Here is a 12,267-nt window from a genome sequence, read left to right as displayed (position 1 = left end):
CTCAGACTAGCTACTAAAAGTAAAATGGATAGACCTAAGTGGAAGCTCCTCTGGAGGCAGGGCCATACAGAATGTTCCACCTCTTCTTAGGCCTGTCTGAAACCTGGACAGTCTGTAACTGTAACCAAGGATGCTTAGCTTCAGTCAAGCTATGGAACGTTGTCTTTGTCATGCTAGAAACATGCTACAATTCACACAAGGGCCTTTTAACATTTGAAAAATGTTACTATTAGCTGAATTTTGGCACAAGAAACCTTGTGGAGGATATTTTTGGCACTGTATGAATTTTATAAACACATCACTGTAGGGAGTTGGTTTGGCACTGTTAAGTATCCTAATGCTAAACACTAGTCCCCAAGATCTGGTTGCTATCAAGAGCACATTCTCATGTATACCAATTGTTGTATAAACTCTATTTGCCAATTGTCTCTGGCTAGTTAAATAAAAGTGGCTACGGAAAATTAGTAGAGGGAACAGCAGTAAATGGAGCTTTGGGTTACCAGGCTGGGGGGTCCCAGGTAAGGACCATGAGGTAGTGGGAAAAGGGTAGGAGGAGAAAGACAGAGCGAAGAAGAGGCTACCAACGAGAGGAGATGGACCATGAGCAGAAGTGTGTCCTGAGGACAGGCTGATGGAGCAAAATGGCAGCCCAGGACTCAAGCAGTAAATGACTCGGGAAACACAGCCAGCCTAGCATACAGAAAAATTGATCAGTGATGACTGTCCAGTAATTGCGCTAAAGCTGATTGAACAAATCTACAGGACTCAGTCTTCATTACTGGGGGGCTGGCTGGGTCATATTAAGAACTAATAGAGTTAACTAAATAGCCCCAACAACATACCGCTTCTGGAGCCTGGATCCTGCAGTGTTGGTGACACTACATGCACACACAGATGTTTGAAGAGGGAAGTCTTCTCAGCCTTCTTTGGAATATTTGAATCTAAGGGTGGCTGGTGGTGGTAACTGGTGGGAGAGGCTGGCCCTGGAGAGGGAAGGCAGCTGGGTACAGCTGGGGTTATTGTCCTGATACCTGCTGACCCTAGGCATGCTGTGAACAAATGGGTCTTCTTCTGTCTACACAAGAACCTGCTCGTATAAACAGGAGAACTAGCTTCCCAAGCTTGGTTGTTGTATACTTTATATATATTTATATATATATATATATATTGTTGTATAAGAGCAATTCTGACAGCAAGCAAGAACCATGAGTCTTGGAGCCTTGGAAGGTAGTTGGCTAAATATATTTGGGAAAGACCTTTACTATTTATTGTTTTTACAAAGCATTTAGGTCATTGAGCAGTTCATCTTTTTTCTTTTTACCCCTCTCTCTTTTTTTCTGTATGTGCCTTTGTGTGCGCATGTGTGTGCATACACATGTGTATGTGGTATATGAATATGAAAGGTGTGCATACCTGGGGACACATAGAAGCCAGAGGACACTGGATGTCCCACTCCATTACTCTCCGCCTTATTATTTTGAGGCAGGGCCTTTCCCTGGCCCTGGAGCTCAGGGAGCTCAGTTAGGCTGATAATGAACAGGCCCCTGTGACTGTCCTCATTGCCAGAGCTACCACACATCACACGTGCATGCGTGCGCACACACACATGCACACACGCACGGGAACAGGCCTTGCTTGTTGCATGGGTGTTGTGATTCAAAGTCAGGTCTTCATGCCTGCATAGCAAGTATTTTTATCTACTTGGTCATCTCTCCAGTTTAGGAATTTGTTCAATGACAAGAAATACTTCACAATCTTCAGGCTCTGTATCACATACTCTTGAAGTAAACATTACTTCTTTGGCCCTCATATCAATGCCTGCTTATTATTTGAGGTAGTTTTACACAGAACCATGTGTGTGTATGTGTGTACATACTTACACACAAGATTCATCCCAGAGCATCAGAAAGGGAACCACTGACTCCTCCCCAGTGAGCAGGCATTGATACTGTGCAGTGTAGTCCCTGATACTCAGACACCAAGGTTAATGGCTCCTGCTGGTTTTCCTGTGAGTTTTTCTACCATTGAGACCCGTTAGTTTCCCAAGGAGTTCAGGGCATATCACAGAACAGGCCTTTTTCAAGATAACTGAATTATGTTTCTATTTAAATTAAACAAATAAACATGGATGGAGTTGATGAAGTCTGCTGAGAGTTTTCTCATGTATCAGACAGGGACCTAGTAAAAAGTCTCTATGTGTGTGTTCCTGGGGGTTCATGTAAGATAAAGTCTGCTTTTCACTGTAAATCCTGATTTTTTAAAAAAGGAAGAAAAAAAGGAAGGAAGGAAGAAAGGAAGGAAGGAAGGGAGGGAGGGAGGGAGGCAGGAAGGGAGGGAGGGAGGGAGGAGTGAGGGATGGAGGGAGGGAGGAAGGAAGGAAGGGATCAAACAAACCATGCCCTGGTAGGTAGACACAGTTGATGTGGCTTGTGCTTTTGAGATAAATTTGCTATTTTGTACATCTTTCCCCAGATCTCCACATTTTGTTAGTGTGGTGGATGTTTTTGGTCTTAGCTTTGTTAGTAGAGATGTTGAGGGAGAAGGAAAAACCTGTTACCTCCAGAGTTGGCCACTGTAGCTGAAAAGTGTGCTGGCCAAGTGCTGAGGGACTCACCTGCGGTGCGTGAGGAAGCTGCCACTGACGTGTCCTGACCCATCACACCCGGGCGTGGGGCAGGACATGCCCTCTGTCTTGACCGACTTCCAGGAGAACTGGGAGCCATTAAGGTACCCATCTTTCTGCCTCTTGGCCGCCAAGGGGCATCCAGAGGCGCTGCGGTGGGATGCATACTTCCCAGTGATGTGTCCCTGACCGTCACAGCCGGGTACCGGACACCTGGACAACAGACAGGAGGCAACACTTCATTGTTTTTATGGTCTTGGCATCATGGACTCTGTGACACAGTTACCCCACATGAAGGAAAACAAAACAAAATAAAACAACAACAAAAATAAATAAAACCACTCTCCTGGACAAGAAAAAAAAAAAAAAAAAAAAAAGATGAGAGGGATACAGGAAGGGCCATATGTGGTGGCACATGCCAGTGATCTTAGGTGGCAGGAGGATCAGAATAAAAAGACCCAGAAAGACACCACCTAGTGGTGACATGTCACATTTCACCCTTTTAGAAATGGACACTATGGATAGACCAGCTGTTTGGCCAACAAAGTATCCCAGTGTGCCTCAAAGAGGGCCAAGGCTGACTTTCTGACCTCTGCTGCTTAGGGCTGTATGTCTGCTTGTACTTTCTCCCTCCCTCTCCCTTTCCTTTCCCCTCTCTTCCTCCCCTCTGGTTCTCCCTCCCTTCTTCCATCCCCCTTCCTGCATCTCCTTCTTCCCTCCCTTCCTCTCCCCTCCCTCCCTCCCTCTCCTCTCCCTTCCTCCCTCCCTCTTCCCTCCCTCCCTCCCTCCCTCCCTCTCTCCATCCCTCCCTCCCTTCCTTTGGACTGGGTCTCTTGTAGCCTGGGCTGGTTTGAAGAACTAGCTATGTAGCTGAGGATGACCTAGAACTTCTGACTCTACTGTCTTCATCTTACAGGTCTGCATCATGCAGTCTCATTTGTGCAGTGCTGAGTTTTGAGCCTCATACATGCTAGACAAGCACTTTTCCAACTAAGCTATATTGCTAACCCATATTTCTTTTTGAATAGCAATATTTAGATGTCACAGAATCCATGCTTTTGTTTATTCTGATAAATTTTAGTTTATCCTAATGACATATGCCTCCATCGATTTTTATTTGTATTAAAACTTATCTCTAAAAGTACTTGTATTGAAGTTTAATACAGACGCAGCACGTTTATTGTGTGAGGTTTGGAGCCCTGGGTGTGACAGAGAGCAGGAGAAATAGGTGATGAGAATGAAGAGCAGACCCACCAACCCTGTGGGCTGCAGGGAACGTGCAAAACAGCTCCTCCCAAGCATGCCTCAGGAGGAAGGGCACTCCTGCTGCTCTTAACAAGCACATGCTGGCAGGGAATTTGCTTTTGGTGTTATGTTTGCAATCCCCAGGATATATATTCTGGGGACGGGAGTGTTTCTTGAGATTTGGGACACTGCAAACATCATTTGTGCCTGGACACCTGTAACTCAAAGGCTAATAAGCAGATACAACTTGGTTTAGGTTCATTTGGCCTAGTTAATTAGTTAAACCTCAGTAGATACCTTCTAGAACCTGCTGGCCCCTTTTCTCATGGTTGCTCAGTGGGTGTGTGCTTTGCTGGCCCCCGTACCTGATTGGCTCCTGGTCTTCCTTGTCCTCTTTGCTCTGTGCTATCCGGATACCACTCTTCTTTGCTCTTGGGCATCCAGAAAGGCTGAAGGAGAAACAGGTTTCAGAGATAACTTGGGTAACACTCCTCACCAGTGAGAGATCTGAGTATCTCTACAGCCTGGGATTTGGGGATGAAGTAATGTAGTGGGAAGGGTCATTCTGGACACAGCCCCATGTTGTCTCAATGCATTTGTGCTCTTTGTCAGTTCCCTCTCAAGGAGGTTAAAGCCTTGGATGAATGAGGTGCTCTAGACATGGAAAATGGCCATCTTAAAAAAATGGGGAAAGTGACAACTAATCGTAAGAGCTGATGGAGATGATTCTGTGGATGAATGTGGACTGGTGAGGAGGAAGGAAGGGAGGAAAGAAGAGAGGAAGGGGATAAATGGTGAGATGCTGTGGAGAAAGAGCCCTGCTGGAAGCCTGTCCACCTCACTCAAGTGTGGACTTCTAGTTGTATCTGTAGAAGGGGATGCTGGAGTCTGAACATGTTTGTTTACATTCTACATTGTGGACATAGAGGCTTTGTGTGGGCTTTGCTCCTTGCATAGCTTGTGAATCTGCCTTAACTGTCCCAACCCACTTCTCTGTCGCCTCTAGCTCAGTGCTACATGATGGCTTTCTTTCCTGGACCTGCACCTTCTTTTCGGCCTCATGCATGCTTCATCTGCCATCCTTCTCATGGACTTGGCCTCTACATGGAAGTCACATCTACAAAGAAGCCCTTGACTTTCTCTTGCTGCCCTCCACTGAAGGCCCCCCATAAGGCTGGTCCCAAAGATGTGTGAGCCACCTTGTATTTATTTAATGCCTACTCATGGCCTTGCACAGAGTCTGCGATAGTCAGGTATTTGCTGAATGCAACAGTGGAACGGGAAGGATGAATTCAGGAGGCACATGGATTTCTACACCCAGCTGAGCCCCAAGGTTCCCAAGGCTGTTGTCAAGGACTTCTAGTGACTCAGTACTCTAATTTTTGTTTTTTGTTTTTTGTTTTTGTTTTTTGTTTTTGACACACACACACACACACACACACACACACACGCACACGCACATACATACATACATACACACACACACCTCTGGCTGCCATCAATTTACTTTGTAGCCTCTGGTGATCTTGAATTTATCATTCCTATGACTCTACCTTGTCAGTACTGTGATCCTGAGATTCCAGGAAGCACGTACCATCTCACCTGATGTTATGAGTTGCTGAGAAATGAACCTAGAATCTGTGTATGCTAAGCAAACACACTACCAACTGAGCTACAGCACCCAACTTAATACTCCATTTTTGCTGTAAAGCGTGGACATGAATCTATTATTCTTTATAGACTCAAGAGAGTCTCATGGTGACTTTACTAGCCTGGGGATGACATCAGTCAGTCTGCTGAAGGGTCAGTCTTGTTACTGGTAGTACTTGGCCATGTCTCTGATCATGGTTCCTGAGATCAAGATGTTAGAGGAGTCTCCATAAGAGCAATGGGAGAACAAAAGGCTAGGGAGGGTACAGAGATTCCTCAACATCTGCAGTCTTTTCTTAGGATCCAAAATGGCAACCACAAGAAACCAGTTGCCTTCTCTTCCTAGCTTAGTGACAGACACATAATACGGGTGTTTGACCTCTAGGTAGGCTTAAGGCTCTATGCAGCACTCCTCACAGGAAAGGTACCACCAACCTCTGAGCCCATCTGTTCTCTCCAAATGTTGTATTTGGAACATTTTCTTTTCATTGACTCCTTCAGTGAAGGCAGACTTCTGCCTGGTGAGAGAAAGTGTTGGTTCTTCCTCTCAAGTTTGCTTGCTTAGCTGTCATATTGTAAGGCTCTCAAAGACAATACGTTTGAGCAGAACCTGCCCCATCTTGTCTGGCAGTTTCACCACACAGATCATGATGTGGCCCATTCAGTTTTGGCCACTGCCACTTTCCTTACCAGAACCAGAGTTCTCTCTGTGCTGAATATAGTTGCATATGTGCTCAAAGGCTTGTGTTGGGGAGATGACCACATGATTAGTATAGAACATTCTCAGTTATCACTGTTTCTTGACCTCTAGAATATAGTATGTGATCAATAAATATCTGTGGAATTCTAAATTTCTGGGATCTGGGGCTGATACTTGGAATCAGTCTATAAATTACTAAGTATTTCAAAAAAAAAAAAAAAAACCCAAAAAACTGTGTTTCCTACAATTCACTACTCTTAACTCAGAGACTCATTAGATATTTCTATTTTTACTTGAAACTATATACATTTGAAATATGTGACAACCACAAAAGGTTCTGGTGTCAATATGTCACACTGATGTTGATCTCTAAGCAAACCAGGGTCAGACAGCCAACTTCTTAAGTAGGTCAGTTTTGTCTGGCATAACAACAAACTTCCCTGCTTAAATCCTTCCCAAAGAAAGAACCAGAAACCTCTGGATTGATGCTGTCCTTAAAAGTTGCTTACTGATCTGTCTCCTGCCTTATGAGGAATGTAGTTTGGAGTTGGAGTTTCTGCTTTCTTCTAAATGCAACAGCCTCCTTTGTTCTACTCATTGGCGTGAAGTGTTGCATGGTCCTCAAATTGTAAACAGCCAATTTGGGCCTTTTACTGAATTGCTATAGGCTTTTTGTTTTAGAACTAAAAATACTGTTGTAATTCTTGATTTCTTAGGGTAGAGGGACAGTCTAGGGTAGGCCTTAGCCAGCTAATGTGAGGAAACTAGAGGTGAACACCTGAGAGCTGTCTGGAGGAAAAATGTCACCTCAAGGCCAGGATGTTGCTCAACTAGCCTCCCTTAGTCAAGAGAATGGCTTCCTTGTAGCACATGAGGAACTTCTGTTAGCAGTTTTATGATGTGGTTTCCATAGCTCCCTAGTGAAGGTTACAACCTTCTGGCTCTCGGACCCTTGAAGAAGCCTTCCTCTTTGTGCTTCCAGATGCCACAAATCTGCTGCCTTTATCCCTATCTTTGGGGGGAGTGATGCTTCTCATAATAGCAGGGAAGGCCTCCGGGATCAAGGTCTGGACATCTTAGAGTACAATTGAACAGTAGAAGGTATCACTAGTCTCTGGCTGTAGCCTTGGGTCTTTTACCTCACAGAAGACCAAGAGGAAAGGACTTGAGAAAACATTGAACTAACAGCATGGCAAATTTTCATTCCAGCCTTAATTCCTCATTTCAACTGTGAGGTAAAATAATCTCACAGGCATGGATACCATATATGTGTGAAGCTCCCTGCAGTAATAAGTTTCCATAGGAATCAATCAGTAAACTATGTCCTGTGTTTGGGAAGTTAGTTGCTCCATAATATGCTGGAGTACTTAAATGGGAGGCACTGAATCCCCTGTGAGACACAAAGTAGGAACAGAGGGGTCTTGGGTGTGTCTTGCTATTTTATGATCCTGCTGAAAAGGCAAATGGGAGGGCTCAATCAGATAACAAGGGAAGCCCCTGTGTACCTGTGGGGCAGAGGCATTCAGAAGCCAATGAACCACTGTGTTAAAAACAAACAAACAATAAAATGGCAGATGAAGAAGGTTCTCATGAAGGATGGGAAAAGAGCACACATGATCTTCGAGAAGCTGAGGAAATGATCAAGAATTTCAAGACAAAGTCAGCTGACGACTGCAGATTGTGAAAGCTTCACAGGCCCATCAGTGGACAGTGGTAGGAAGAGTAATGGAGGAGAGTTTCAGAAAACATACAACATATGGCCCACAAAGATTTGTTAAGTTCATAGGTGTCCAGATATAACACAATGACTAGAAGCTCCATTGCTGTTCAGATATAAGCTAAGTAAGTTCCAAACTGCATCTTGTCTGGCACATCTCTGGGTGTACCCTTTCCCTATGAGTTACTCCCAGCTCCATGGTCTTCCAGTATTGTTCTGGACTCATAGGTCCACAGAGATGTGAAATTTGAGCAGTTACCATGACTTGAGTTCTAGCTCTTCTAGTTTATCTCTTGATCCTCAGTTTCCTCAGACACAATAAAAAATGGGTTCTCTGTCTTCAATGTGTAGAGAGCAGAAGGAGACATGCAACCTTGTGGTGGTTTGAATAAGAATGATGGCCCCCATAAACTCATATGTTTGAATGCTACATCAGGGAGTGGCCTGACTTGGGAAGGATTAGGAGGTTTGGCCATGTTAGAGTAGATGTGGCCTTACTGGAAGTAGTGTGTCACTGGTTGGTGGGGTGGGCTTTGAGGTTTCAAGGGCCTGAGCCAGGCCCAGTCTCTGTCTTTCTGCTGCCTGTGGATCCAGATGTAGAATGCTCAGCTACTTCTCTAGCATCATCTGTCTCTGTGTCATCAAGCTCCATGCCATAATAATGGACTGAACCTCTGAAACTGTGAGCAAACCCAATTAAATGCTTTCTTCTCTAGGTGTTGCTGTGCTCATGTTGCCTCCTCACAGTAATAGAACACTGACTAAGACAAGCCTCCAATTCATTTATATTACAAAGACGCCTGTTTAATTCTCTATTGTCTTGAGTAATAAACAGGGTCATCCTGTAACCCAAGACAGGGTGATGTGTGTACCCATTCTATGACCAGGAAAGTCAAACCAATTGGTACCAGAAACTACCCCTGGACTCTGACTCTGGCCTGCTTAGAATCCTTGTTTTGAGATTTCACTTCTTACTGTGGCATGAAGATGCTCTGAACTCAAAACTGAGCTGAATTGTGGCATATGTGGGAAGACCAGTGTAGCTCTGTTTAGGCAAACTTTGCTCTATGGTTTCTGTACCTTAAGTTTCTCATGGCTGTGTTCCTGGAGAGGGATTCAGGAACATAAAAGAAAAGAAAGATTTCTAATGATCATCTAGCTACTGGCTTCTACCTTTATTCAACTTATCCTGACTTTTGTTTATTGAGCTATGACCTCAGTCTTTTCTTAGTGAAAAATTTACCTAAGAACTGTGAACTAAATGTAATGTTCTTGCTTAATATGCTCGACTCTATTTCAACTTCTATATACAGGAACTTGTTACTGCAGAACACTTCAATACATTCTACTTTCTGTTTGTTAAAACTGCTACAAGGCAATATTTGCCCAAAGTTGTCTCCTCAAAACCAAATTTGCTTTGCAACTTTTTGATAAAGCCAAAATTTAGTTCAGCACAGACCACAGCTTAAATATAAGCCTCACATATAAATTCACACACACATATACATGAACACTACTACATATGAATACAAAGACACTCAACAAACATACACAGCCTGAACACATATACATACACTACGTATATGCATACAATCATACCACATACCCATACATACACATGCAAAAACATACCATACATGTACACAAAATACAGAGTACACATAAATATGTATACATATGTTCACATACACCACATATACACATCGCATATATCACATACATACATATAAACATACATACTCATACACTAATTCCACATTGTTTTGAGACAAAATCTCTCTATGTAGCCTAGCCTGGCCTGACCTTGAACTCTTGGTAGCCCTCCTGCCTCTGCTTCCAAGTGCTGGGATTGCAGATGTGAACCAACCATTATGTCTGGTTCTAAATTACATTTTAATGATACATTTGTATCTTACTAACACCCAACATTCTAAATCAAAAGCCAAATGAGTAAAAATGGTGGTACTCATCATGGTCAAAAGTAGATATACAATGCCATTTTTTTTTAAAGTAGAAAACAAGACATTGGATGTAGCTGATCAGGAAACTTCCATCTTCAGCTGGACACACCTACAAAATGATGAATGTTTTATAGGCATTTACTTCTAAATAAATTAATACAAAGACTAAAATAGATTGTACCTGACTTTATACATTTAACTTGAGTGTTTTTTAATTCGTTTTAATATAAAGCAACCATCTACTCTGGAAATGCTTTCAGAAAGATCTCAGTCTATCTTGTGCACCTGGCAATACAAGTATAGGTAGGAACCTCTGCTGACCTGGTGGGGCTATGTCTGCAGGCAACTGATTGTCACTCAAAGATGGAGACAATGCTACCATTCAGCAGCCTATAGTTTGAAGATCTCAGAGCAAAGGACTGTTAAATCACAAGTGTCAGCATCACTGCACCTGGGACAGTCTGGTGGAGATCAAGGCCTTCTCAGCAACTTGGCAGCATGTGCATATTCTGTTTCTGCAGACAGGAATGGCCTCGCAGAACTCCCAAGTTCTCAGAATGTGATAAAGACCATCTTCTGTGACGAAAGCCTGAGGAGCCCCACTGTGGGTTCCTTCTCTGTCCTTACAGAATGAAGTATGAACAAGAACCCTGCCAAGCCAGCTTAGTAAAAATTCCAGTGCCTGCCTCACAATCATCTCATATGCTGCGTGTCTCATAGTCAGATTATACTCTGCCTGTCCTCAGCAGTAACTGACATTAAGGAGTTATCAAGGAACTGTCAATTCTGATAATGGTTTGCTACCTACTGATGGCCTGCCCCTGGCTGTGGATTCCCACCTACCCTTACAGGTGTCAAGTTTTGAGGCTCTGATACAGGACTCCTGAAACTGTCACCAGGTTCCTTGAGAAGAGTTAATCTTGCCATCTTAACCAAGTACCCCATCTACTCTTATTGGAATCACCAGGATTTTTTTTCAACTCTTTCCACATAGTAAGTGTGCACTTCCAATATGCTGATGGAATGACAGGTTGCTGAGGCCTTCTGTTAACCCATGTAGTGGGGGTTCAGTGCCTTATTGTAGCCTCTCTGTTCTCTTTGTGAGAAACTGAAATTTAAAAATAAGCCTCTCTGTGGTGGTCAATCCTCTGTATAGTAACTGCGCAGCTTTATTCTTTAAACCCTGATGTTAAGGGGGCTAGCAGTGTGTGTGTGTTTCTGAGAATATTTGCCTACATGGGGTATTTTGAGATATAACATATTTGGAGATGAGTCTTTTTCCTTTGTTCTTCTAGAATGGAGAACTGAAGATGTTTTGGTGGCCTCTTGCTGCTCTAGGGTGGTATACAGACCCAGGAGAGATGATCATTCAAGCAGGTCCCAAGTCAGGATCCTTAGCTGAGGATAGCTATATGAGGTACATAGCCAGTCTGCACCTCATCTGAGAGAGCAGCATTCCTGCCAGGATGGAGCAGCTACTCTGGGGAGAGAAGATGCTTCTGAGTCTACATACCTTCGATGAGAAGCGTAATTGCCAGTGATGTGTCCAGAACCGTCACAGCCAGGGGTGGGGCACCTACAAGTACAAATGCAAATGGGGTAATTCACTTGAAGGAAATCGTCCCCTCTGGGTAACTGACTCTATTTATCCAAAAGGCGAGCTTCTTGTCGGGTACTCTTGCTACTAAAAAAGACTAAATTGATATGGGAGCTTTCTAGCTCACTCGTGGTCATTGCAACATACAAATCCATTACTATTCCCTTCCTTTTTAGCGCAAGGACATGAGCAAAAGATTATGAATTTTTGTGACCTCTTAGGTCTTTTCAGTTTCTCAAGCACCTAGTATCCTCTGGCACTAGACTGTGGACACCTAAATGACCTTTCTGTACCCTTATGTTCTCTGAACTTAGTCAAGCCCAGTTACTGTAGGGCTTGCAATCTCAATCTACACATGACAAGATACAAACATGGAAAGATATGCATCGTGGCTAAAGGCATGCGATAGTCTGAGCCAGCTCAGCAAGGGATTCCTGCCTTGTCCTCACAATGCTGTCCAGACTCGGGATCCTAGAGCCCAGGAAAGGCAACAGCTGGAACCTGTGCTGGGGGCTGGAGGCAAGGCAAACCCATAGTTCCCTAGTCACAGACACTTCTACAGGTCTGTTTTACCTTAAGCCTATTATGTTTTCATTCTGGGGTATAATGTAGGAGGTGCATCTGCATGCCCTCAAAGGGATCTCATATTAGCCACAGGCATCTCTACCAAGTCTGTTTAAACCCACAAAAACAAACTCGTCTGGCATCTTAAGGCCAGCTTGAATTATTGATGGGTTTTTATAATTATTTCTCTCTAAATAATGTGTGTGTGTG

General features: G+C 43.6%; 1 protein-coding gene across 9 annotated transcripts in view; it reads right to left on the bottom strand.

Annotated features, from left to right (window-relative positions):
* MYT1L (myelin transcription factor 1 like) overlaps positions 1 to 12,267 on the bottom strand; it is a gene marked incomplete at both ends in the record, with an annotated part of 130,621 nt that overhangs the window by 21,043 nt on the left and 97,311 nt on the right. For all 9 annotated transcript variants that reach the window (XM_080922390.1, XM_080922391.1, XM_080922385.1 and 6 more), the window contains 3 exons: positions 2,615 to 2,836; positions 4,234 to 4,317; positions 11,410 to 11,472. In XM_080922390.1, the coding sequence (XP_080778516.1) occupies positions 2,615 to 2,836; positions 4,234 to 4,317; positions 11,410 to 11,472 (369 nt within the window). The remainder of the gene's footprint in view (positions 1 to 2,614; positions 2,837 to 4,233; positions 4,318 to 11,409; positions 11,473 to 12,267) is intronic.

Source organism: Micromys minutus (genome assembly GCF_963924665.1).
Source record: "Micromys minutus genome assembly, chromosome: 1".
Taxonomy (NCBI): Eukaryota; Metazoa; Chordata; class Mammalia; order Rodentia; family Muridae; genus Micromys; species Micromys minutus.
The sequence above is the reverse complement of the archived record's forward strand: the minus strand, read 5'-3'. Positions and strand labels throughout refer to the sequence as shown.